Source organism: Oryzias latipes, chromosome 17 (assembly GCF_053564925.1).
Source record: "Oryzias latipes strain Hd-rR chromosome 17, Olatipes_Hd-rR_3.1".
In the NCBI taxonomy this organism is placed as follows: Eukaryota; Metazoa; Chordata; class Actinopteri; order Beloniformes; family Adrianichthyidae; genus Oryzias; species Oryzias latipes.
In genome coordinates, this window is record NC_136253.1 from 24,061,345 (window position 1) to 24,089,218 (window position 27,874).

Sequence of the window (27,874 nt, forward strand, 5' to 3'; positions counted from 1 at the left end):
TTCCTATGAAAAATAAAACAGAACAGGCTGCCTTGTGCGTTTAGTCTGCATGAAATGTGGATGGAGGCTTACACAACCCACTGTATTTTCCCGTGTAAAATTATTTTCTCATAATTGTATGACTTTTTTTTTGTAAAATTACGACTTTAACGACTTTATTCTTGGAATTTTTTTAAAAAAAACGCTTTTTTGCTGAAAAAGCGCTACTGTAAATGGTATTGGACTTGCTGGCTGGGTGGTGTCCTTTTGTGGTGCTTTTTTATGTAACACTTTGCAAAAAAAAATCAAATAAATAAAAAAATACACCTAAACTCCTTAAAAAACAATTAAATGTCTAAACTGACAGTTGATTTATAACAAATTTCCCAAGCGCTTTAGGGATAATAAAAACAGTGTAATAGATGTGTAACAAACGAATACTCCCAAATGTAAATGGTGTTTTTTAAATTGAAGTAAAGATTTCCTTACAGGAATTCACAAAAGTGCCTTAAACAGATGAAAAATGAATAAGCAAAAGGAAGACAAGATTAAAAATAAGACTTGACAATAGAGAGCTGCAGAACTGTCCAAAAGGAGGTTTGATTATAAAAAGTAAAAGAAAAAGATGTGAGAAAAACCATCTCGTGCCAGAACACTTCTCTGAAATGACAGACTGTCAGCTGAAAGTGAAACCACCCTGCACAAGGGGGCTCTCCAGATCTTAAAATCCCCCCAACCTAATCCAGTTTCCCCCCACTTTCTCTTTATTTTTGACCCTGTTTTGTTTTTCTAGTTAATTTCACTGTTTCTTTTTTCATCCCCCCTCTTTGTCATTGTGTTCTACCTTGTAAGTCCCACGCAACAAATGCGGTGCATAAATAGAAATTTGTAATGAAACCACTTTATCTGTGTTTGCCTGTCATTTTTTTAATACAACTCTGCACCAAGCAGAGCTGGATGGCTTTCACTCAGTGCAATTAGAGGTGCTCTGTGCAATCTCTGTGCAATTTCACACATGAGAGAGTCCAAATGGAAGCGAGGGGGGAGCTGCTGAAGGTTTTGACAACCTCAACACCCTTGAGATATGAAATGTTATTTTGGTAAACTGTGTAATTCTCTGACTAATACATTATCCTGGCAGTGTGAAGTTGCTGTGAATAGGGTCAAATGTTAAATGCGTTAGCAAGTTAAACTTTCTTTAAACAGGGAGACTCGGCATGTCGGTTTTTGAAGACGGCAATGTTCAGATACTTTGATCGGTTTTCTTGTATTGGAAAACTTCATGCAAACGTTTGCGTTTCAGTTTTGTTATTGTGGAAAAAGTGTGAAACGTACTTTGACATACACTGTTTTTTCTTTTTTTCTTTTTCCTTTCCATTTCTATTTTATGTAGCAAATAAAAGTTTTACCGTATTTCTTGATTAAAAGGTGCACCATTATGAAGCCTGTGTCCTGACATTAAAAAATTAAAATATATCTCGTTCGCACAGATTAATATCTTGTTCCCACGAAATACTACTATACTATTCCAGAGAGCATATCCGTGTTTATGAACGACTTATGACGTGAATAATTATTGCGTTGGAACAAATTAATTATTTTGTTCGCACGAGTTAATCATTTCGAGGGAACGAAATAGTATTTCGAGGGAACACAATATTATCTTGTGGGAACGCAATTTTATCTTGTGGGAATGGAATAGCATTTAGTGCGAACAAGATATTAATTTGTGGGAACCATATATATATTAATTTTTTAATGTCAGGACACGGGCTCCGTACACCATCAAGGAATGGTCTATTTTTATATTTTTAACTGCATTCACTCTAGAACTTATTTGTAACACGCTACACGTTAGCCACGTTAGACTATTCACAATACTAACTCTCAACTATGTTGGTAACATTACATGTTAGCCATGTTAGTGTATTCACCATACACTCAACCTTATTTGCGACACGTAATATAAACGGTCTGATACTTTGACTATGCTAACTCTCAACCTGGTTAGTCACTTTGAAAAAAAAAAGTCTGACATCACCAAACATTAGCCCTGGCATCGTATGTACAATAACACCCGTGTTTATTCTAAACACGCTTGATTTTGTATTTTGTTTTAGTATTTCTGAAAGCTGGTTGTTTTAGGTTTTCAAATAACTATATATTTTTTAAATGCTTGAAAATATAAAATAAGTTGAAAAGCTGCTTCAAAACATCTGATTGTATTTTCTTAGTTTGGAAAAGTTTAAAAACTTTAGTCAAAATATGTGCCTTACTGTAGATTTCGGTTTAGTACTGCAAAAACATTGCATTTTGAGAAAACCATAATTGTATTCACTCTGTAACCAGCAGCGCAACAATTAAGTCTTTGTGATCCTAAAGTCAAGGTTGAATCCACTTACAGAATAAAGCAGATGGGATTCAATGGAAACACCAGTTATACATCACAGTAGGCAAATGGTTATTTGCATGCTACATCTTTCCACAAAAAATAGTTTTGTTTAATAAAAAAAGCTTAGTGCCCTTCATCTATTGATTCCCAACTGCTTAGCATTTCCGCCTGACAGTCAATCTGTTACAGAAATGTATGCGAAGTGTAGTTAATTTGGCTAACATTTAACAAATGTTCTGACCAGAAATTGTTGCCTCATGTAACTCAAAGTGCGTTTGACTGTTTCCAGAGTGGCTAATTACCATAGAGGACTTTAAAAATTCTAATCTATTAAGATGTAGCAGAGGCAAAAGCTACGAAAAAGGACTTTATATAGTGCTGATAAATTCACTGTCTGATAAACTCTCACAGTGATGGATGATACCGGCAAGGCAAGGGCTTTATTTTGGAGTTTGTTCCTAAAAAGTTCGCAAAGGTAGAAAAAGGTTTAGTTTCAAGCAAAACACCCTGTCATCCCATCTTTAAGAGCCTTTGAGCCCTTCTATTGTCAACTTTGAGCCTCGCTTTGGACAACTGTCATGGTCGGTAGAAACTATTCTAAAGCTAAGGTGTGCTAGTGAATCTGCAAAATAAGCTCCAATGATCACCACTTCATCACGGCGGCCATCTGTACAAATCTGTTGTGTTTGGTCTTCACAAAGTATGAATAACAAGGATAAATATCACATTAAAAACAGTCTGACTTGCAGCCTAAGCTAAACCTAAAACCAATAAAGTGCTTCCTGAAAGTAGTCATGTACCAGGGGTATAAATACTTGCAGGGAGCTCAAATCTCGACACCGGTACAATGATAGCTTTAATGAGAAATAAAGGCATGGAAAGGAACTTAGAAGCAAAGAAAAAGGGACTTCTGTATTTTTTTTCATTATTTGCTGGGAAAATCAGTTTGGTTTGCATCAACACTGTCCTCCACATATCTGCATTAAGATCTGTACTCAGGAATAACAATAAGTTGTCAATTGGTATGATCTGTTTATCATCTCTTTATGTTTTGTCTGGAAATTGCAGCACCCGTATGGGTTGACCTGAACTGGTGCTGTGGGTTTTTGTGTTGTTCGGCCCAGTGAAAGGTTGTAGGCAGGAGCTGCTGCATCTTCCGGTATATAAACAACTCCCTCTGCAACATTCATTCAAGCCATCACTTTCAATAAAAAGTCTAAGAAAACGTGCGCATTTCGGGCTTCCATGATAAAAACTCTTGCGTTCATGCATGGCTACGCTAGTTTTAAGCCCATTTTCAGACTTAACGTACAAAACGCTTGGCCATTAAACACAGGTTGAAAGTTAAATCAGTTGAACTTTGACCAATCAGGGACTCAAGTTTGGCAGCTTCTTGAATGTACGACGCATGCCTGGTGTGAACGCACCATTAAGGGGAGTGCAGGTGCGTCTTGCACTCCCCTTTGACTCGAGCTGCCACCTTAAGGACGAATACACAAAGGAACGATTGTCGTGCATGTGATAAATGTATTGTCAAGTGATGTTATAAGTTGCATGCACTTATGACATACAAATGATGCCATTCAATGGTACACTTATGTTAAACTCTAGTCATTAGTAGGGTGAGCGGACTGACTCAATGCTGACAATGCGTCATGGTGTGCAGGGGATCCGTAGGTACCCGGAGGACGCCAATAGGATGTTCACACAAACTATGCTCTGATAGTCTCATTTTCACGTTTCTAGCAGCCAGGCTGTGCACAAGGAGTGTGCACTTATCATGTCAACTGCAACAATGGCAACAACAGCAACTACAGGCTCACCAAGAAGTCTACAACCTTAATATTTGGAGCAGACAACCTACTGTGTGTCCTGCAATTCCTCCAATTTTTGTCTGTAGACAGCTCGTACCAACCCATATAGGCCGTTTTGACTAAGGCTGTAAATCTAGAGCTGATGTATTTATTTCTGTTGTATTTACATTTAAATACAACAATTCAGATTTGCTTTTGAAAAAGGGAAAATACTCTGAAAAGTCCGTTTCTTTTCAACGTTTTTGTAGCTTTAGTAAATAAGACACTCCAAGCTCAATCCTTCCATTCACCCAAAATCCTGCATCTGGATTTTTTTGTCATTCCAAAGGATAAAAGCACATTTCTATCGGTAATAGGAAGCTGACAAAAAACAATTTATTTTAAAGAGTGCATAAAAAGAGATTTATTTTAATATTCAAGAAATAAAAGTAATGTTATATTTGTCCTTAAGCTTATAAAAGGACAAAGAGACAGTACTCAAAAGGCCTTAAAGTTTTTACTATCATTCTGAAGTTGCAGAGGCATAAATTTGTTTAACTGTAATTCTGAAACCGAGTCTGTATTTTCTATTCTCTTCTATTCATTTCAAAGGACAGGAACAAAAGTAAGATGGGGTTTCTGACTTAAAAAAAAAAAAAGTATATTTGCTGGCACTCCTAGCTGTGACAAACTCAAACGCATACAGTATGAGTGGACAAATAGTATTTGTGTTATCATTTATATTTTTTTTAAAGATTTAGGGACCTGGATTTGGTAGTGACGTATGGAGAAGTGATCGTTGGGGAAAAAGGAATGGTTGTGGTTCGTCCTCGGATGGAATCATGTGACACCAAGGTGTATTTTGGAATAGAGCTGAGAAAGGAAAAGCCTGGAGTGAGATTCATAAGATTTGCACCGCTTCAACATTTTGCACTAAAACTCTCTCAATCGTGGGCACTGTGCTAGTATCAGGTGACGTGATGCCATGTGAAAACCACCAATAGTCCTTTAAAGCAGGTTCCTGGGAAATAATTATCTTCTTTAGTCAATGCAGCATCTCTTTGCATAAAGAGCAGAAATGTGGATGACTCTTTAATAAAGTTTGTTTAGAAAGAAAGTTGGACTGTTAAGTGGGCTTTAGACTAACTGTGGACCAAATGCTATAATTATGATTCAGAGCGAACACTGAGTCTTCAGTCACACTCAGCATTTATATTACAGTAAAGAAAAAGAACAACAACTTCTCTGCTTTTCTAATTTGGTTTTCCCTCGTATCTAAATCTTTAGTATTGATTCATAATTCCAAGAGCTCAGACAAATAACACTTTACTTTCTCATTATGCTACAACAAACTTTGGAACTCACGGGGACCCGTAACTGTCTCCATTATAGATTGGGTCATTACTACAAAAATAAACTGGCTCTGTTTTGCCAGCTTGTACTCATATGGAGCCAGCTGAATAATCAGACCCCTCTGTCATGGGTATTTACACACACGGCTGCTGCTCATGCGGCGTGCTATATGACTTGCTCAATGTAGTGCAAACATGAGCAAAAAAATACCTTAATGGCAAAATCCATACAGAATAAGAGGGAATAAAACACAGGAGTCCGTTTAATGAACAGGTGCAAGCTGCTCTAACATCAAGGACCAAATGTTACCTGTAAAAGTTTTAAGAGGGTCTTTGATCAGGTGTGTTTTTAGTAAAAGGAAAAATGCTCATTAAAGGGGAAGATTCATGTTTGTCTTTAGTCATTCTTAACAAGACATATAAAGATTTCTCTGCTATTAAGATCATTAAAAAATAGAGTTTTTTTATGATTTTAATGTTTTGTAAAATGTGCCACAATATTTCTATTATTATAAGCCTTATTGGTCTACACCATCTTGTGGCAGCCTTAAAAACTGCATTTAAATCAAGTTGAAGCTGTATGGTTTTAACTAAATGATGAATAAAAAACAAATAAAATTAGTTCAATTTTAGTTTGTCAATAAATAAAGAATAAACAATGATGATGATGATGGAATGCTATGGGCATCAAAGGGGATGGAGAAATGTATTTATTATCACTATTAATGTAAAATGTTTCTCTTTCCTGAAGTCTAGCCTTTCAGAAAACAGTTCTTAATTGACCCCGACCCATATTTATACCTTAATCAGCAAACAAAACTTTAACAGTAAAAGAATAATAATTGTGCTTGTAAAAATTTGTAAAAATTTTGACTCAATGTCTCTCCCAATTATTATAATTAAGTAGTTACTTAAATATGGGTTGCTTGGCAACTGTCACACAGCTGGGAGACTTTACAGTCCAAAAGTTAACAGTGATACCTGTCTCAACTTTGGAGTGGTCGCTCCTCTCTGTCACCTTCTCCTGGCTGATGAGGTAATCGACTATCCGCACTCCGATTGGTGGCTCGGTGTGATTCCACTCCATGATGACCAATGAGCTGCTGGGCTCGTAGGTGTAAGACAGCTTCAGGCTGGCAACAAGGTGATAGAATTGCAATGTAAAGCACAATGAAAAACACCACTATGATGTTGTTATGAGCAGCTAAATGCAGAAATACATTAAATAGAAATTAATATAACATCTAAAAAGTGACATTAGAGAATTGATTTGTGCACACATGACTGGGATCTTCATTCCAGCCAATCAACATGCAGCTGCCCATTCAACTGCTTCGCATCAAGCACAAAAGCAACCTATTGATCCCTGGAGGATTTGATCAACATTGAATGTCGCATTCTTACGGAGCCTGATGGCACAGCGCCGGAGATGCCAGAAGCACAGGATGGATTAAAAAAAATGTAAACATTGTTTTTTTGTATTCATCACTGAACAAAACACTTGTGTTATTTTACTGACACAGGCTGAGGAAGTGGGGCGCAAGTGGGCAGCCCGTCCGTGCCGAAGGCGCTGGAATCACATCGACACCAGTCGTCAATAACATCGCCTTTGCCTGAGCACCACAGCATGCTCATCATTGCCTCCTGGAGAGCCTACGAAGAAAATTAGAGGGAATTATAACAGCGGACAACCATTGGAAAAAAACAAAAAAAACTTCTCAGTTTATTAATGAATCATGCAGAACTCATGTTTTCTCTAAACATAATTTTACATTTCTTTTTGACTGGTTATAATACAAAAACAAAAGAGGCATCCACCAACTGTTTTTGGCAAGTAATATGAATGTGTAGTGCAGTTACAGCAGTGTATTGCAGTATTATCACTGCATTGCACAGAAAGTGAGCAATTATTTGCAGCTCTAAATGCACTGATGTGATGATAAAAACACTGCAACCCCAAGCGACTGTTGGTAAGTCTCAGAATCGCACACAATTGTGGGATAGATGCAGTAATGACAGGCTGAAAAACCAAATTGCTCCAACACAACGCAACACCCTGATCAGCCTTAAAATTTAGATTTATAAATGGCCATTTAGAATTGACATCCTCGTATAAATCTTCTATTAAAATAAGAGGTTACAAGAGTTTAATCGGAGGAGGAAAAAAGTTTAAAAACATATTTATTCATGGTGTTGCCTTTACATCGTGTCTACATGCTTATCTATCTGCACAGTGGAGAAACAGCCGCAGCCTTAGAGCAGCTTCTGTCAATACCAGCAGCTGCTTCTGTTTGACCAAGCTTAAGGATGAAAGGCCCGGGAGGGTGGACAGCTGTGTATCGACCCTGTCTTTTTTTTTTTTCTGCTGCAGGACCAGAAGCTTTATCGATGTCGAGTATTGATGGAGTCAAATAAGCCGCAGCACAGTGCAGCAATTTATGGCAAAGCGCGTTTCCTGCAGAGACAGGCGTGACACTCTGAGGGAGCAAAGACTTTGCTCTTCTGCTGCTTGCGTCTGCCTTCGCAATGGGATTTGGAATCGCTCGCATTCTCCGTAATCCTCACGTTCAACGCTTCACAGCAGGATGTCCGCTCGCACAGAGCGACCACATAAACAAACATATGTTTGCAGCATTATCTGCCGTCTGCACATGAGATTACAGCGTTGACAGAAAAGAAAAAACAAGATGACCAATTCAAACAATGTAATGGAAAAGTCGCATCAATGTGAGATGAGTAAAATACACACACACAAAAGAAAAGCTCACCTGATAGGTCTCATTGTTGGACACCAGCTCGTAGATGGGAGCAGCCTTGGTGATTTTCAGGAGGACGGGTTCGGACTGCTGCCGGCCCTGCGCCGCTCTTGGGCTCATGTGGCAGAGGTGGCAGGAGCGGGGGCACTGACCCTGGCTGCTGCAGTCCATTCGGACGCCGGCGGTCATACGTTTAGCGCCTGTATCCAGCAGGCTGGCTATGTAGGCAGGATAGGTGAGAGTCCTGGGCTCTTTGTCTCGCTCTTCTGACTCCTCTGAAGGCGAGTTACCTGCATTTGAGAAAGTAAAATAGTTTGCAAGGCTCAGAAAAGCATCGTGAAAATCACGTTTTTAATATGTTCTTGTTGCATTTTTACCATGATGGAGGACATATACAAAGAGAATCAATCCTAAAATACCATTTTTGAGTACTTTTCTTTATAGAAATCATTGTGAATCATGAGTTGAGGAAAAATGCAGTTTGAAATAGATTGTATTTGTAGCTGAAAATACACTGGGAAGAATACAAGCTTATTCTGACCCATCCAATGGTAGAAAACTAGATTTATGCATCTTTGTTGTCCTCGTCTGAGCTGGCATCTGGGTCAACATCGTACGCCTGGATAACTCCAATATTGCTCACTATTTTGTTGCATATGTAATGTTAGGTTGGGGTGTGAGGGGCTGTCAGTTAGCAGGAAAGCCTGCAAACAGATAACTCAGCTATGGGTGGCGGAAAAGGGGGTGGGGTTGCTCCGCACCAACAGTCCCATCCACAACTTCGAATGAAGTCTGCCTCTTTGCAGAAAAAGTTTTTGGATTTAGGCTAAAAAACGGCATAATCGTAATTATGATCACTAGGATTGCTGTCAAAATAATGTAAAAGGTGATCAGAGTGGGACATTAAACTAAAGGATTAAAATGGTGTAAGTAAGGAAAAACATTGTTTCTGCAGATTTTTCTCTTCTTTCCCTTTTCTCATTACAAGAGAATAGTGGGGGATGAAAAAAAGCTGAGCAGAAGCAATATTATTCTTCCACAGGAGCACAGCATACCATCAAACTCCCATATCTTACTCTTGGAGACATTTCAGCTACTGCAGCGAATTGTAAAGTGTAAATATTTGAGCCTTTGTGATGAAAGCTCCGTTATGCTTGTGCCAAACAATAAAACTTTTACATTGCATTGATGTTTCAGTTGCTTTAATAGGTTTTATTGATCCGCTTTTTTATTTTTTGCTCTAGACAATGGATTATGACAAAAAAGAAAACATAAGACCAAGCATTGCTCAAAACTGATGAAACTTTTGCTCTGAGAAAATGTTGAGGCACCCTTGAAAACACTAATGATCTTAGCGTATGTTTAGGAGGCCTAATCATATCAAATTTGTATCCTGCTAAAATCTTTACGCCTGACGTCTGGCTGCAAACCTGCAAGGAGTTCAGAGAAATACAATGCTATACAAAAAGTACGAAGTTTAGGTTGAAAATGTAGTAGTAGGAACCTCCTTTTAAACTCAATTCATATTTATTTGGGCTTTTCCATGCCACAACAGAATACATTTCACATTAAATCTACCTTAAAAATAATATACACAGGTTCAAGAGAACTCACATAAGCAAGAATGCTGTAATTTCTTTTTATTGATTTAGTACTATAGTACTAAACCTTAATATATATATACTATATCATATAGCACTAAAGCTTAATAGCCAATGTTATTAAATATAGTATTTCTTTGACACAAATTGCATTTTTTATGAGCTTTGATTATATCGTTAGTCTTAATTAAATGCTTCTTTTCTTGCTGACTAAGTAGGGAATCCATTTGTAATGGAAGCCAGACTGCAGTGGGATAGGGAGCCGTGCTTAAGGCAGAACATTGTTATTTTTCTTTTTTTTGTTTTTTTATATTGAAAGCCAGAATTTTCTAGTTAAGCCTTCAGGGATTGTGCCTGCATGCGAGCAAACACAAGCAATTTAAAAGCTCAAGCACCAATTAGGGAATAGACTTGTTGTGTAAGGTAACTGTGATGAAATACAGCTCATTTCTTTAGCTATGGGACAAAAGGAGCAAAATTTGTTCAAACAAACTCAGGGTCCACATGTATAGGTATGAAAGCAAAGGGTAAACAATTAATTTCATGAATGTAAAATGTAAGTAAAGTTTGAGTTTTGCAGTTGTTTGGACATTTAAAAAATAAGACTTCTTTTTCAAAAAATTGACTTATTTCTTTGACTAATGACAATACATGCAATGCTACCGGGCATATGACGCTGGTTATTGAACGTGCATTCTTAAACGCATCCAATATTTGTATCTTCTTAATTTCCAGTATTCAAACAGGTGGCACTTCCGTGAATTAAAAGGGATGCCTTCCATACGTCCCTACCAAATCAGAGACCCTGACTGGTCAAAGTTCAACTCTGTCTAACTCTCAACGTGTTGTGTTTGTATAAACTTGGCCGTAGAAACTGGCCGTAGAAACTGGTCGTGGAAACTTGCGTAGTAACGCGTGAACGTGAGAGTTCTGCACTCAATACAAACAGAAACCTAATCTTTCTCTGTGCTGCCGAAAACGCACATTCACGCACGTTTGTCGACTTTTCATTGGAACTGGTCGCTATAACGTGCTTTGCCGAGGGAAATGTGAATGTAGCTAAATGCACGATTATAAGTCATCCAAGTTGCTCCAATTTTATGCCTTTACAGTGGTTTTTACATTTTCTTTTCTAGATTAATAAATAAAAGCAGTCCAGTGAGAAAATGACAGTTTTGTTTGTAAAATATATCTCTGTATTGTCAAAAATTCTGTTTCTGTCACAAATGGAATCTTGATAGTCTCATGATTTATGGGTGAGACTATGGGAGCTTTCTTAACCCTTATGCTATCCTATGGGGTCAAGATGACCATTGACGTGTTATCCCTACCATGACAAAGGTGGATAAAGGGGAAGAGGATTTCATGTAATCCATAAACACCAGTAAAGATCACATAACATTAGAGAAAAAAGCTTTAGCGCACTGTCTAGTGGGGTCTAGATGACCCAACTCCCAATGTTAAAGTGCCTAGGATAGACGATTTTGAAATAAATCCCTCTCTAATAGAAAATTTTATTTTTTGAGAAACAAAACACAGATTAAACAACTGGTATATCAAAATTTGTTTCAGAACCGCAGACTTACATTCAGGCAGATCATTTTGCTCTCTACCTTTGTTAGCTACAAAAGAGAATGGCATTTCCCTCAGGAGTTGATCCGAACACAAAGCTAGGGTAGAAAAAGTGTTGGGTCAACCTTGCCAGGTGGCCAGGAACAGATGCCACCCGTGTTCATAATGTTGCTCCATTAATTCTTTATGTGCTTTTACAGCCAGCGAGTGCCAGCATGTCCACTATACTCAATTATAAGATGTGACTCTAACTTGTTTTTGCTGTCAGTAAAGAATATTTAAGAGTTGTTGGATTTAAAGTGGTTACACCCTGAAAATAAAAGAACATGAATTTAGAAGAAACATTCTATTCTCTTATTCTTGTATTAATTATTGTACAAAAGGTACAAACAGGAATCCCTGGAAAGTAACATACTGACTCAGAAGAGGTAAAGGGGTAGACAGAAAAGCACAATACCCTTTTAAGGCAGAAAGTTACACCTAATTGCAAACAGATTGGTGAGTTCAATTCCATCTTAAAAGAAAATCAGCAGATGTTCAAATAAATTGACCCGTATCAGCATTGAGCGATCCACTTTAGCAATGATATCACCTGACTAATCAAAGGCAACACAAAGAAGGATTAGGTTTCTGTTTGTATTGAGTGCAACAGACTGCAGAGATTGATCACTGAGCAATATAACAAAAAAGATAGACGGCAGCATTCAGAAGAAATATCCCTAACCCCTGCCTGGAGAGCCTCATCAAAACTTTGAATTCATTGTTTTCCACGTGGCGGCGGTGGCGGCGGCGGCTGCCAAGGATGAATCCCGTGTCCTTGCATTCCTGATCAGCCAAACTTTAATTTATCCTTTCAAGCTGGCTCACTTCCTGCTAATCAGCTCTCATCACTCCGTCTTCACTTGCCACCTTTTGGCAGATGGAAATTAAATGTGGCAGTTATATTAGGCCAGGCGGCTGCCTTTTAGGGCAAAGAAAATTGGCAATAATGAGTTCACTTTAGTTGGGCTTTGGCTCAGCAGTGTTCACTGTCAACTGAGACGACTCAGGGACATTCAAACGGACGACTGGTCCAGCCTCAAGACACTCACTAGTCAATACACACAATCATGTCATAACTCAAGTTTGAGTATAGTAGGACAAGATTTAGCAATATTATTATAGATGACACATTAACATAAACATAATAAGGGTGGGATTATAAATACGCTTGCTTTCTCCTACAAGCAATTAATTAAACTCTATTTGACAAAGTTAATAATCAATAAATTCAATGTGTTATGTAATATATTATAAGTGCAAATGTGTCTGTTATGATTTTTGTAGTGATTATAATGACATAATTTACATGTGTGTGTGGAGGTGTATAGGGAGATGTTAATACATGCATGTATACATTTATCAGATTTATATATGGATATACTTATACGTGTATATTTCTATATCTTCTTTTACTTTATTATTTGTTTTTCTCATATTCCATTTGATTCATGATTGTCCTAAGTTTGATATTTATATGTACAGATATATATTTATTTGTTTTTTTCTTCTTTAGATTTTGTTTGATTCTTTGAAATAAAATAATTAGAATTCTTCTTGAGATATATATGGAAATATATATATATATATAGATATATACAGCTTTTAAGCTGAAGTTTTTTTTTTTTTTACTTTAAGTAGCTTTAATTGAAGATTTTCAAACTACAGAATTTTTTGATTGATTGACAAGAATAAATACATTTAATTTGTAGACCACAAGTGATATTTCAAATCTCCAAACACACATGACATATCATAAAACACAAAGATACAGACTAGTAAAAAAAAAAAAAAAGTACCATATACGTAAAAGGGCCATGGTCCAGGTCAGTCCGTGATTCTGATTGGCAGCCGGGTTGTGGATCAAAAATGATTATGGACACTTAAAAAGGAGTTCCGGTAATGTTTCTGCCTCATCGTCTGGACAAAAACAAGCTGTAAACAAGCTCTGAAATGATGTTTTGCATAACTTTTCATGATGCTCAGCACATACCACTTTGACGCTGCAGAGCAAAGTCAGTGCAGATTCTGTAGCTGTTGCCATGACAACGTGCCGCATCACGTATCTATTTGTCAGTTTTTTGTAAATAACGATTTTAACCTAAAAGATAACAAAATTACAGTAATAATACATAATTATTATTATTTTTTTTAATAAGTGACCATTTTATAAGTGACATAACACCCTCCACTTTGTGTCAGACGGTTCAGGCTTACGCATCATCCATTAATTTCTAATAGTGCACACCTCGTCCGGCATTATCCATCACAAAAACAAAACATACTTATGTTAAAAACACACACGGGGACATCGTCAAAACAAGACTGGCAGTAAAAGGACAAATGGAAATGTTGTAGTAATGTGAATTTTAGGACATCTGTCCTAAATATTATTTGTACTGAAAGCAAAGGTGACTCGACTAGTTTATTATTATTATTCCTGCTGTTCAATTAATTTTCCAAAATTGAATTTGATTGAATAAATAACATTGAATTTAGATGAAACACGTTCCCACCCTTGACTTTCTTGTCAGAACGCTTTGAGCCTTGTTACCAAATGCTTGGTGCTCCACTTGAATGCATATGAAAAATGGCTGCATTTCCATGAGAAGGGAAACTTTCCACACGCCGGGAAGTGAACCAAGTCCCCTATCGCTGAACATTTAGTCAGAAAGGTTGGTATTCAGGGATACCAGGTGCATCTGCTGGCATTTTGCACTATTGTTTAGGTAGCTGTGACGGTGTGGCACCGTCAGATGACGAGGGGGGGCCACACCGTGTTTTATTGTTTGTGCATTTATGTATTTTATGTTTAAAATTATTACCTGTGGTGCCACCTGGGTGAGGATTAAGAGCCACGCCCCATGGGAGGGGCTCCTCATTTAAAAGGAGCATCACAGGTTAGAGAGAAGGGGAGTGACAGAGAGTGCTGCATGCTGCATGGCCCTGCGTGGTGCTCACCGGGTCTTTAATAAAAACAGATCCTCCTCACCTTGGCTCCTCTGCATCCTTTCTCGGCGGGACCCCGCCACATATGGTGTCAGAAGTGGGATCGCAGAGGGGCCACAAAAAGGTGAGGACGCAGCGGCGTGGTGGGGACAACGATTCCCCGGCAGCTCAGCGCCTCCTCAGAGCAGTCCATCCTCTGAGGAAGAGGGGGTGGATCCGGGTCGCCTCGCCGGAGCGTCAGGCCTGGCCAGGGGCCCGGAAAGAACTACGGCATCCAGATCGGCGTCCATGACGAGCGGAGGACCTCGCGGGCAGCAGGGGCGGACCGCCGGAGCGCGGGGACAGCCGGAGGCGGGACGGCACACCGCCTGGTTCCACTGCCGCGGATGCGGGCGTTGGAGGCCTGCGCGGAGCGGGACAAGGGGCGGACCGACGTCTACCGGGCCGTCAGGGGAGTGCTCCGGGAGAGGCGCATCATCTCGCCTGTAACCTGCTGTCGGCGGCTCCGATCAGCGGAGGTGCCATCCGGAAGGGGACCAGCGGGGGCGTGTTGCCGTTTGAAGGGCCTTTGCCGGGGCTGGGACCGACCGGAGCGGCACCGAGGAGCAGATCGGAGGGGTCGCCGTCGTGGAGCAGCAGTCCATGCAACCATCCGACGCGACGCAAGGACGTGTTTCTGGCGGATCGGCGTGGGGAATGCACGGCGGCGGACTGCGGAGGGGATTGCCGCACATCGTCAATCCCTCAGAGGAGGGGGATGGTGTGACGGTGTGGCACCGTCAGATGACGAGGGGGGGCCACACCGTGTTTTATTGTTTGTGCATTTATGTATTTTATGTTTAAAATTATTACCTGTGGTGCCACCTGGGTGAGGATTAAGAGCCACGCCCCATGGGAGGGGCTCCTCATTTAAAAGGAGCATCACAGGTTAGAGAGAAGGGGAGTGACAGAGAGTGCTGCATGCTGCATGGCCCTGCGTGGTGCTCACCGGGTCTTTAATAAAAACAGATCCTCCTCACCTTGGCTCCTCTGCATCCTTTCTCGGCGGGACCCCGCCACAGTAGCACAATATTTTTTGGGGGGAAAACCTTTTTGTCAAAATTTAGGTCACTTTGGGGCACAGAGAGGAGCAGCAAGAGAACCAAAGCTTCGGCGACAAGCTGACACTCACTTATTAACAGCAATTTGTGCGATAGAAAGTGGAGCATTTCATAGATGCATTACCTGAGTAAATGAAATAAATTTGGCAAACTGTTAATAGCCACAAAAAATACAAAGACAATGACATGAATTAATAAGAGAAAGCTAAGCTCTGACCTTTATCTGCACAAATAAAATTTCTCGTCTTCAGGGATACAATTCTTTTGGGGAACTATCGTTTATAAATCTAAAAATGTTCTTTTTTTTTTCTTTGTTAGGCACACCTGCCTAACAAAAAGCCTTAAACAAGCACATTGACTCCTCTCACTGACAGCATGTTTACCATCAGTGCTGAGGGCGGAATTCACAAAGCTACCCTGTGTGGGACAAACCTGTCAGCTATGACAAATCTAATGTTACGACTTAAATGATATTATGCTGTACCCTGCAGGCGGTGTTGGCAAACATTTTCATAATATGCCTCTTTTCTTTTTTTTTTCTCCTGACAAAGCAAAACTGAGAAGAAAGGATGTTTTTTTGTGAGATGTCAGATTAAAAACATCCATGTTTTCATCAGAAAAGTTATCTTCTATGTTCTAAGCAAAGGGGAGACTTTCACCGGTGATGCTGTCCAGGCGTTTGGCTTCCAGCAATCTCATTGTGGTTATTGCAGACTAAATGCAAACAAGATAGAAAGCAAATTAAGCAGTTTTTATATCAAACTGCTGTGTGAAAGGCAGCTTTAAAATGTAAAAAAACAACAACATTCATGCGTAAACAGCAAAACTGCTCAAAGCTCATAAAATGTATGTGTCAGATAAATGTGCGTCTCAAAGGACAGTGATGACAAGGCAAAATAGAGATAAAGGACCTTCATATCTTCTCCCTCTGCCTCCGTCTCTCCAAAACATAATTTTGGATCCAATTTGTGCAGAGCTGCTGCTAATTTGATCAGTTTCTGACCACAAGGGCTAAGTGTGTGCACTATCCTGTGTGTAGCTGTGTGCTGCTTTTCCAAAGACAGTTCAGGAGTCGTGCAAAGGTGATTGAAGAAGAGGAAAGGTTGAGCAGAGCGGACAGAACGTTGTTAGCAGAGGCAAAGCTTTGCAAAAAATGTACTTCTGAGTAGACAAGCTGTTTTTTTTTTTTATTATGCTTAGTAAACACCGTGTTCACAGAGGCAGTGCCGTCGTCTGATAACAATGTGAGAGTTTGTTTACTCTTTCTATGCAGCGACAAAGACGGAATACATTATTTAAAGATATTTATTCAGACCAAAAGTCTGAGAAAAATACCCCCCCCCCAAAAAAAAAAAATCACTGATATGTTTGTTTCGACAAGTAGTCGCGCAGGAACTAATCAAAACCACAAACAAGCGAATGTTTGGATCTGTTTCTGCGACTGTGTGGATACGGAGCTGGGGGATTTTCGGGTTTCTTTGACCCACGCTATATCAGGCCAAATGACTCATCCTCTCTGCAGCACACCGCAGATGGAGCTCTGAGCGATTCAGATTCATATCCAGCAATACCACTCCAACCAGGCGCCCCTTCCTCCCACAGTCTCCAGTGAAACGTATCTCTTGTTCAGACGCCACCGACTGACTCCGCTCCGTCCTTCTGTTTACAAAAATATGCCTTCATGTCTGCTGAAAATGTTTGCAGAACAGAAAAAGAATGGGACAGAAGGATAAAAAAGATAATAAGAAAATTCATATTTGAGCGTGTATTCATACTGTGTTGTTTGGCGTTAATGCATATTTGGAGGGAAAGTCTTCATTTCCTGCCTCCTGCAGATCTTCATTATATCCCACTGTCTAATCTAGTCATCATTAATCTTTGCTGTCAAAGTACCCCGAAGTCTGACTTTAGACTATTTAAACTGCCTTTCCGATCCCAAAAGTCTTTATTCCTGCATGTGCACACAAATGACTCCATTTCCATTTCTGCTTTCACCCACTAGATGACGCTAGTGACCCATTTACTCTAAACCATGCTGTGGAGGGGGAAACCAAACCACATACCCCACTGTTCGGTAGACTAAAGTAGAGCAAATCATACCTAACCTTTCAAATGTGCTTGGCCCAGACGAACATTACATGGATATGGGACGTAATCATGAGCTCGCGCTGATCTGAAAATGTGGGAAATTAGAGAAGGCAGTGGCTTAGCAAATGAAAAAGCAGCGAAATGGAAAACCACATTAGAAAGGGAGTTTTGGACAGATCTCAGCTCGTGGTAAATATTAAGAGAAGCCATGACTTCTTAGAGGAAACAGTAAAGAGAAAAATGCACAAACAATGCTGCGGGGAGGCTGCATGTCAGCCGCCGAACAACACGCTTAACTCCGCAAAACCTGCAAAACGGAAAGCATCTGAGCGCTTGAAGAAATCTGGATGACTGGCACATCTTGTCAGATGTGCGGTGAAGTTTTTATGCTCAGGCTGTGTGCAGAAATGTGTGGGCAGGCAAAGACACTTTCCCCGGGCTTACCACGAGCTGCCTGCAATGGATATTACACAGCAAAGGGGCAGGGCTATGCAGCTAAAGCTGAGGGGGACAACAAAGTGTGTACGTTTCCATGGCTAAGGTACGATGAAGAATTATTGTCTCTGCTAAGAAATCATGAGAAAGAGGTGTCGGGGGGGTACAGTCCTTTGAACAAAAGGAAGAAAGCGTAAGAGCAGGGCTGTTGGGCATATTTTCTGAATATCAGTTTGACTCTCAGGTATGTGTTTGAGCTGTTGGAGAGCATTTGGATGGTCTGATAGTCCAACAACACTAAAAGTTGACTTTAGATCCAGCTGGCACAATCAGGCAGCTCAACACAACAATCAGCCACAGAAAAACGAAACCAAATTTAAGTTCTGACACAAAGGCAATCACCGGATTTTCCCTAAACTCTCAAACAATGTGATCAACTGAAATTCAGGCAGAAATTTAGGCACCATTTATAAACTGAATTTTTTTTTTCCCCACCAAAATACATCAACCTTTCAATATATATTATATTTCCAACTTACAATTAATCCTTTTAAACTCGAGCTAAATGTGTTACTTTTCTTGGTGAAGTGCAAAAAACAGTACCAACCAAGCAAACACAAAGATTGTTTGGCAGATTGTAGGTGAGAAAAAAGAAAAATTATTTCAGGAATGAGTGGAAAATAGATATATTTAATATGATTTTGAATGAAAAGATATAGGAGAGAAGTGTTCACACAGGGGAAAAGGATTCTTCCTTCCAAAATGCTGCAGTCTTACATTCGCCTTTATAGCTGTAGAGCATCTTCAATAGGTTCCCTCAGGGTTGCTCAAAAGATGCAGTGCAGTTGGCAGAGGCTTTATGTGTGGACGCTGCTGACTGATGTGTTGCACACCAACGGGAGGTCCAGTGTGTTTGCTGCAGGCCAGATATACAAAGTGCTCCTCTCAGCTCGATGCAGAGCCGTGTGAACAGACGCAACTCTTAAAGTAAGCCTCTCTTTATTTGTGAAGGCGTCTCATTTAGGCAGAAAAAGAGACATACCTGAATGTTTGTTATGAAACCATATGTCTCTTGTATCTTATCTCATTGATGACTAAGTCTCTCTTCAAAAAAAGTAAAAAATGACGTTGCGCAAAAGCCACACCCGCAAGGAGCATGCACTTATCACTTGAATAGCACTAACTTACCTGTACATGTTGTGTAAGTGTTCGCTCCGAGCTGTCGCTTGCAGGATAACTTTAGCAATAAATGTGCATCAACATTTTCGCTCAATGGGCTCACCAAGTGATCTTAACATTTTGTGTGGGCCATCTGCACAGGTTTGCCCATTTTTCACCTGCAGACAGTGTGTATCCACCTGTAAGGACAGTTGTGACTATGGCTTCAGTAGGTGGAAAATTGATGCCATGGGTAATCACCACACAGCTTGGCAAGCTTTTAGGATCTTTCAATCGGCTAAAACTGTTCTAGAGTCCAAAAAAAAAGAAGAAAAAAGAGTTTATCTGTATTTTAATAAAAGCTTTAAAGTCAGAAGTCTTAAAAGTTGACCCTCCGTCTACTCAGTAGCATCTGACAGTTGCAGTAGGTCTCCAATCGACACTCTGGATGTGGTGAAATCAAGTGAATCGGCGAAGGTCATCGGGCGAGTGCAAAAGCGGCACCTCAATTCATTCCCCATCCCCATCTAAACTGTATAAATTTGACTGCTCCGCTCCGTATCAGGCCCATTGTCAAAGAGCTTCATATAGAGCTGATATCAGAAGCTGCAAATGCATTTGTAAAGATTGCTCTGGGGATGGGTATGAATGAATGGGTAATTCCCTTTTAGATGTTAGCTTTTTATTCAGACCAGATGAAGAAATGCTATGATTTTTGCCATTACAGTAAATGACATTGACTTAAGAATGTTTCTCTGATCCCTGCAACAGACTGGCAACCTGCTCAGGGTGTACCCCCTTCACCCAACAGTAGTTGGATTGGCCTCAGCAAAGGATAAAGAGGGTTTATTTTTTTATTAGAAAAATAAATACAAAATAAGACACATAAAAATGAACAACTATAAGCTATTTGGATGAAAATGATTTCTCATTTTTTAAACCACTAACAACATGTGATTCACCACAACATGTGGTGAATGACCTCGCCACTTTTCCAGAGCGATTTGGCAAACAAGAGCCATCAGTCTGCTCATCCAACGAGCCAACATGATCAGTTATTCACACTCACACAAAAGTCATCCAAACCAGCTTCTGAGACTTTTTCTGGATAGAAACTTTGTCCAAATCAGCATATGTGGCACAAAGTGAAGCATTAGCAAGAGCTGTTTGTCCAAGTGCTGATTAGGGCTGCTGACCGCAGCCTGACAAGCCCATTAGTGACATTGGCTTCATGGGAGCTGAGGGGCCCATTGACACTGTCTGTTTCTCTGCCTACTCTCTGTGCGTGTTCAGCCGCCTGCCTCTTATTCTGCCTCCTTCTTCACACATTCTGACACTGAGACTTCCTTGAAATGAGCCTCAAGTCCACTCTGAGAATGGAAATTCAGTGGCTGGATCTGCCCGGGATGGAATGGTAAGAAAGCGGTTGGAAACATCGAAAATGGGGAGAAATGTGCCAGTGAGCTCCAGTTGGTGTCAACCCCTACTGCTGCTCACCGGGTGCAAACCTCACATTTCCAAATTCTAAACAGTAATTTAGTTGGGAAAAAAAAATCAAACAAAACATGTTTACCACACAAGGTGTTGCAACTCATGAGTGTAAATTGAGAGCAACAAACTTTCTGAGATTCTTTTGTAACGTTGCTGTGTTTGTATTAAACTTCAACTTATCCTCGTTTTTGCTTATTTTATTTTGAAATTCTGGCAAAAACGTAAATAGCCTTGAAAATGGTTTAAAATGCATCTCGGAACTGTATAACACCTTAAGGCCCGTTCACACCGGGACGAATTTCGCCGGCGATTTTCGCCGACGTTTAACGCCTCGTGACTAAACAAAGGGCACCAATGAGAGTGTGCACACCGACGCGAAAAAACGCCACGCGTCAAAGCGTCAAAAAAAAAAAAACGCCTCGGGTTTTTTTTTTTTTATATCTATTCAACCAATGAGAATGGCGCGTTTGCACACGTGTCTGGAGCTTCTGAAGTTACAGCAAAACACAACTTGGGGGCGCTCAAACACAAAACTGCCTTGCTGAGCACACATACCAGCGAAGAAGATAGACGCCGAGTAGCGTCTACACTGCCGCGAAGAAATAATGACGGACATTCTAAAATATCCCCGAACCAAGCACCAGTTGGAGCTACTGGTGCTTGAAATAGTCATTTTTTCTTCGTATTATTCTGACAAGCGCGTAAATACTTGCTCTCTTCTTCTGAGTGAAAAGCGACTTTAAGAAGCGCAGCGCCACCTTGTGTACAGGAGTATTTCTGTTTACATTATGCGCCATCTAATGTCAGGGAAGGAAATTGCATGTTCGCTCGGCTCATCGTCAGCGAAAATCGCCTGGGTTTGAACACAAAAAACGTGGCGAAAAACGCTGGCGAATAACGCCTGGTGAATATTCGTCCCGGTGTGTACGGGCCTTTACAGTGTGATTCCTCTGAATGGCATTATCTAGATTTTTAGCTCCTCTTTGAGTGAGAATAGAGGTATGTCCATAACACTCCCTTTACCTCTGACATAAATCGCGTAAGATGTGGAGCTTTTTTTAATCAATGTTCTCTTTAATGTCTATCACTGCTGCAAAAGTTAGACAAACTTCTATGCCGAATGTCTGCACAAACAGTGTTAAGTGAAACTGTGAGGCTACACTCTGCTGTTGTCCATGCAATTGTAACATAAATATTTGATATTGTGAGCAGCATCAATTGTTAAATGTGTGCTATAATCAGATCCACGCCGTGGGTGCGTCCTCAACGCGCAGCTTCACTTCTGCAGGAGAATTTTTTTTTCTCTGTCTTTCCTGCATTCTGACTATGTCCTGTAGCTTTTGTCTTCTGCATTCTCTCCTCATCTGCTCTATTTGTTGTTCAGCCCAAACCCATTGAGGGTTTACAGAGACGTTAAGAGCCAACAGCCATTTATTAAGTTTCCTCCTGCATGATTCCCCATCAAACATCACAGCATTTGCTCATTTTTCTCACAGATTTCTGAATCATAGGGAGGTATAATTCAGAGCAATGTGCTCGCCCGCTACCAAAGACGACTAGTGTAATGTAGTGTAGCAAAAAGCCTGTTAGCTGCTTGCTCTCTTGTCTGTTTCTGTTGCATCTCTGTGTGAAAGAATACCTGGTGGGCTTTAATGACTCTGAGATCCAGGAGGAAGACAACTAAAAAGGTGTAACTGCTGGTGGTTGAGCAATAATCTGAAGCACGAGTGGAAAAAGCCAGCTTCACATTAGCGGAGCGCTGCTGCTTTGAAACCCATAAGCCTGATTCATCTCACTGGCAAAAAAAAAAGTTTTGGTGGTGCTTTCTTTTACAGTGCAGTGGTACAAGTGGTAACTACATGGTACTTACAGGGTATTTAAGTTGTAATTAAATGGTACTTTTGTTGTTCCTACTGGTTACTAACAAGGTACTTGCTGTGCATATAGGTGGTACTATTTGGATCATACTTACGTGGTACCTACTAGATATTTATGCAGTACTAACAGGCAAACTATGTTGTACCCACTGGGTACTTAAGTTTTGAGTTAATGCGTCTCTTGTGGTACTTACCACATGTTAGGACAGGGTAAGAACAAATAAAGTACCTTGAATTGTAGGGGTGGAATTATCCCTTGTGCTGTCTTAGATGACCCCACTTTTACATTGACGTGTTATTTCTACCATGACAAAGGTGGATAAAGGTGGAAAGATTTCATGTAATCCATGGACACCAGTGAAGATCACAAATCATTGAAGAAAAAGGTTCAGAGCACTGCCTAGTGGGTCTAGATGACCCAACACCCAACGTTAAAGTGCCTAGGATAGCACAAGGGTTAAATAAGTGTGTTTCTTCCCACTCCTTTTCACACAATAAATGTAGTTCATGCATAAATGCAAAAATCTCTATATATGATTATTGGACAAAATCATTTATTTCGTACATTTACGTTGTCCTTTGCAATGGTTTTTCTTATTTATGTATTGAGTTAGATATCTCTGTGTGGTTGTGTTATATTGCGTACAATCAAATCAAATCAAATAAATCAAATTCACTTGTTAATTTTTGTATGTTTCATGATATTTCCTTGGTGTGACAAGATAGTAAGTAAACAGAAACTAACAAGAGCCCAGAGTTTAGTACGTAGTAAATTTACGTAAATGTTCCTTTTACATAGGTATTTGTAAAGAGTGTAGTCACACAGAAAGTACTTTTTAATTGCAACAAAAGTACCACGTAATTACCTGTAAGTACTTTACATTAAAATAAAAGTGTTACCACAGTTTTTCATTAGGCAGAAAACTCTTCGCTGGGGTTACTTACAGAAGAGCTCCAGATGTTTATGATAAGACACAGAAAACATGCACTAAACCTCTTTATAGAAAAATCTGGGTAAAGTTCATGACCTTCATGATTTATTTTTGTTAGCAAATTCTCTCCTTCAATTTTCATATAGAATGGCAACATATTTATACTAAAAGAAAGCAATACGTGCAAATTAATTATGCTAGAAAATGTACAACTTCTCTGTAAAAAGACTCATTGCTTCATCAATAAACACACTTTTACAACACTACAACAAAGCTTATTTCAGATAAAATGGTGCGATTGTCTCCCCCCCCACACAGATTTTTCTTTAATTTCTTTTGCAACGTTCATTTTCTAATGCAAGCAGCCTCTTTACTTTTAAAATGGGAAGATGACATTGTTCCGTCTGTTTTTATCATCATACCTAAAGCAAGTAGCTGGCAGCCAAAGACTGTAATTTGTATTAATTAATGTTCATTATCATAAATGCATGGCGCAGATTGTAGCCAGCTGGACGTCTTCAGATCTTGCAACACTTGTGAAAATCCAGCTGCCTAGCTCGCAGGGTAATAATAGAGCTGCTGACAAACTAAAAAAGTGAGTTTTTGAGTGCTGCTTCACTTAAAGCTCCTTTGCTTTGAAGTTATGTGTGCCTGGGATTTGCTCGTCATCCCATTTGCTTGTTATTTTAGTTTTTTTTTTAGAATACAAAGAATTCAAAATCCCTCTGAAAGTTCTTCAACAACAAAAGTAGGGACCGTTTTGGCCAATTATTTCTCCATCCAAATTTGTACTTATAGTAATACATTTTGAATTTTCATTCTAAATATATAAATAAAAGGAAAAAAATACTCTTAATAAGAACTGTAAAATAAAAGATTAACAACTTAGAAAAACTCTAAAAAGTGAAAAAAGATTGAAAAAAAGTTGAAAAAGTGACTAAAGAGAAACATAAGCTGTTCCTCAAAGGCCTTTTACTCGATAATAGAAGTACATCAGAAGTTTAACACCTGCAAGTCTATATATTTTTTTATTCTTCATTTCTGTTTGAACTGCAATGGAAAAAAACAAAAAAAAATGTATTTTATGTTTGTTAGCACTTGCAGCTCTTTTCCCCCTGGACTGAACCAACATGTAGCATTTTCAGATTACACAAGCACACTACCCTAACAAGGTGCCATGTTCCAGACGGTTATATAACTCTGTTGGCAGGGATGAGATAAAAAAAGAAAAACTAAAGAGAAGATGAAAAGAGGACAACTCTTCATCTTGCATTTGCCGTGAGTGGAAAATCTGAACGCGTAGAGCTAAGAGTCAGACGTTTAAAGAGCATAATTGCCACATTTATAATATTTACCGTGGCCACTTAGTAGTGGTAAAGGACCTTTGACAACTCAGCTAAAGCATTTCGATGCTTTTTCAGATTAAGAGACGGAGATAAAAAATTAACATTCAAGTAAATGAAAAAACTAATAAAAGTAATTTTTTACATTTATATAAAGTTGCACTTCTTAAAGATAATGTAGAAAAACACCTACTCCACCTGACTTAAAAGAAAAATCCAACAGACAGCAGCTCATTAAAAAGGGATTTGTTTTTTATAGAAACAGATGAGAAAGCACTTCTCATTATCCGTGAGATACGTTTTTGGTTAATAAGTTCTTAGTGCCAAGTCTTGAAGCTTTGGTCCATGTCCTGTTTGGTAATCAGATAATGAATTATTATCCCACATGAGCTAAAAGAGACAAGTAAGATTACATGAGAAGACTGGGCTGATTTGGACACTTATTTCCTGAAGGGAGAAGTATTTTTATGAGAAAGTCAAAAGAAGGGTTTTAAAGAGAAAACCTGGACATGCGAGTCAAATGTGTTTCTCTGTTTGCATCAGTTATTGATAAAAACATGAATTCGAATAAAAAGGTATTTTAGACTATCTCTTTGCCTGTACATAGAGGCAGAGGGGATTTTTGTTTATGTTTTTCTTGTTTCTTAACATTACGTTTCAGACCTGACAGACCTAACAGCCAGATGGCTTGTTTGGCCCGTTGTGTCTACCATAAACTAGACAGCGTGATCTTTTATTTGTGCTTCTGCCTTGTGCTGACTGAACGGGGTTTCTTTTCTTGTGCTTATGTTGCATGAATGGGCACAAGTAAGTGTTTTCATCTGAGCGAATGATTACACTTTTTAAATTCTGAAGCTTATTTCTTTATTTAAACCTAAAAAATGTTGCATTATTAACTTTAACTTTTTTTTTTTACTGAGATACAATCTGCATAAATATGTTTTCCTTTGACACAAAACAAGATTGTTTGTTAAGCTTAGCACCATCCATGCATCCACATCCACCCACCCACCCATCATCTTAGCATCCATCCAGTTATTAATTCATCCACATTCATACTTCCCTTCATCATCCCATTCAAGCATCCATCTATCCATACATCCATCATTCAGTTCACGCGCCCATCCATTCAAGCATCCATCCATCATTTCATTCAAAGCATCCATCCATCTATCAAAACAACCAACCATTCATTATTCCAGACCAGCTTCCATCTATCTTTCATTCCATTCAGGCATGCATCCATGAAATCATTCATATCCATCCATCCATCCATCCATCCATCCATCCATCCACCCATCCATCCATCCATCCATCCATCCATCCATCATTCAGTCCACGCGCCCATCCATTCAAGCATACATCCATCATTTCATTCAAGCATCCATCCATCTATCAAAACAACCATCCATTCATTATTCCAGACAAGCTTCAATCTATCTTTCATTCCATTCAGGCAACCATCCATGAAATCATTCTTTTCCATCCATCCATCCAAGCATCCATCTAAACATCCATCCATCCATCCATCCATAAAATCATTCATATCCATCCATCCATCCATCCATCCATCCATCCATCCATCCATCCAAGCATCCATCTAAACATCCATCCAACATTCTTTTCAATTATCCATTAATCTATCAATTATTTCAATCATCCATTCATCCATGTATTCATTCGTATCCATTCATCCTATCATTATTTCTTCAAGCACAACCATCCATCCATTGTTCCATTCAACCATCCATCTATCAGCTTCTAATCCATTCATTCATTCATTCATTCATTCATTCATTCATTCATTCATTCATTCATTCATTCATTCATTCATTCATTCATTCATTCATTCATTCATTCATTCATTCTCTAAACCTGTTTTTGATCCTTTATGGGTCACAGGGCTGCTGGAGCCTATCCCAGTCACTCGTGGATAAAGGCAAGGTACACCCTGGAGAGGTTGCCAGTGTGATGCAGGGCCACAGTCACACTCACACACCCATACACACTCGCATTCACACCTAGGGACAATTTAGAGTAGCCAGTTAACCTATGAAGCATGTTTTTGGACGGTGGGAGAAAACCCACACATGCATGGGGAGCACATGCAAACTGATTCTGTTTCAGGACTTAAACTGGGGCCTTCTTGCTGTGACGTAAGAGCGCTAACCACTGCGCCACCGCGCAGCCCAGCTTCTAATCCAAGTGTCCAGAAATCAGTTCAAGTTTGATATTTTCAAGTGCTGTAAAGGCCTTTCTGTATTTGTTTTATATTTCAGATTTTTATAACCAATGTTTGAAGTACATTTCTACACTTGGACCTTTAAGGTTTCTGCATTCCTGTGACATTCCACGTGGAAGAAAGAAAAATATAAATAAAAAGAAAGCATCACTATTTGATGCCCAGTAAATTTAGTATTATGAAACATCCGGCTTTTCAAAAAACTGACAACATTCTGAGAGCTTGTAGAGGGGATCTGTCAACACTGAATAGCTATGAGCTTCAACCTGTGAAAGAAGTATCCCTCCCACTCATCACCATTCCCCCAAAATAAACTCTCTACCAGGAGAAGCACTATTTATCCTCTTGAGTGATTAAGAGCCTGCAGCAGTGACATTATATGTATCTTTATAGAAGATTCTTGCAGGCAACACACTTTAGCCAGACGCAGCAGCAGAGGATCATACTTTATTTATTATTTTTGATGGAAAAAAATCATTTTCAGATATCCACCAAATAGTTGGAGTGCTTCTTGGGGAGTTTTGCTTTGCTACTCACTGGGTTGACCAGCCCCCCCTGACAATGGACTGGTCAGGGATTTAAACACAAAGGTATGACACCCATTGTACCTTGAGCAAGAAAACTTCAACAAAAGTGTCTTGCTGGTTATAGGCATTGGATAAATACAATGTAATGTTATGTATAAAACACTGTGTCAGCCTCCACATGGGAAAATATTCCCCAATGAAAAGTGAAGACCATAAATGTCGATTTTGTCTTTTTTTCTTCTTCACAC

The 27,874-nt window shown here is 39.4% G+C and overlaps 1 protein-coding gene across 6 annotated transcripts in view; it reads right to left on the bottom strand.

Annotated features, from left to right (window-relative positions):
* The window catches only part of astn1 (astrotactin 1), a 339,165-nt gene that overhangs the window by 39,755 nt on the left and 271,536 nt on the right, over window positions 1-27,874 (bottom strand). For all 6 annotated transcript variants that reach the window (XM_020710964.3, XM_011486592.4, XM_011486591.4 and 3 more), the window contains 3 exons: window positions 8,285-8,562; window positions 7,036-7,169; window positions 6,498-6,649 (listed from right to left, as the gene is read on the bottom strand). In XM_020710964.3, the coding sequence (XP_020566623.1) occupies window positions 6,498-6,649; window positions 7,036-7,169; window positions 8,285-8,562 (564 nt within the window). The remainder of the gene's footprint in view (window positions 1-6,497; window positions 6,650-7,035; window positions 7,170-8,284; window positions 8,563-27,874) is intronic.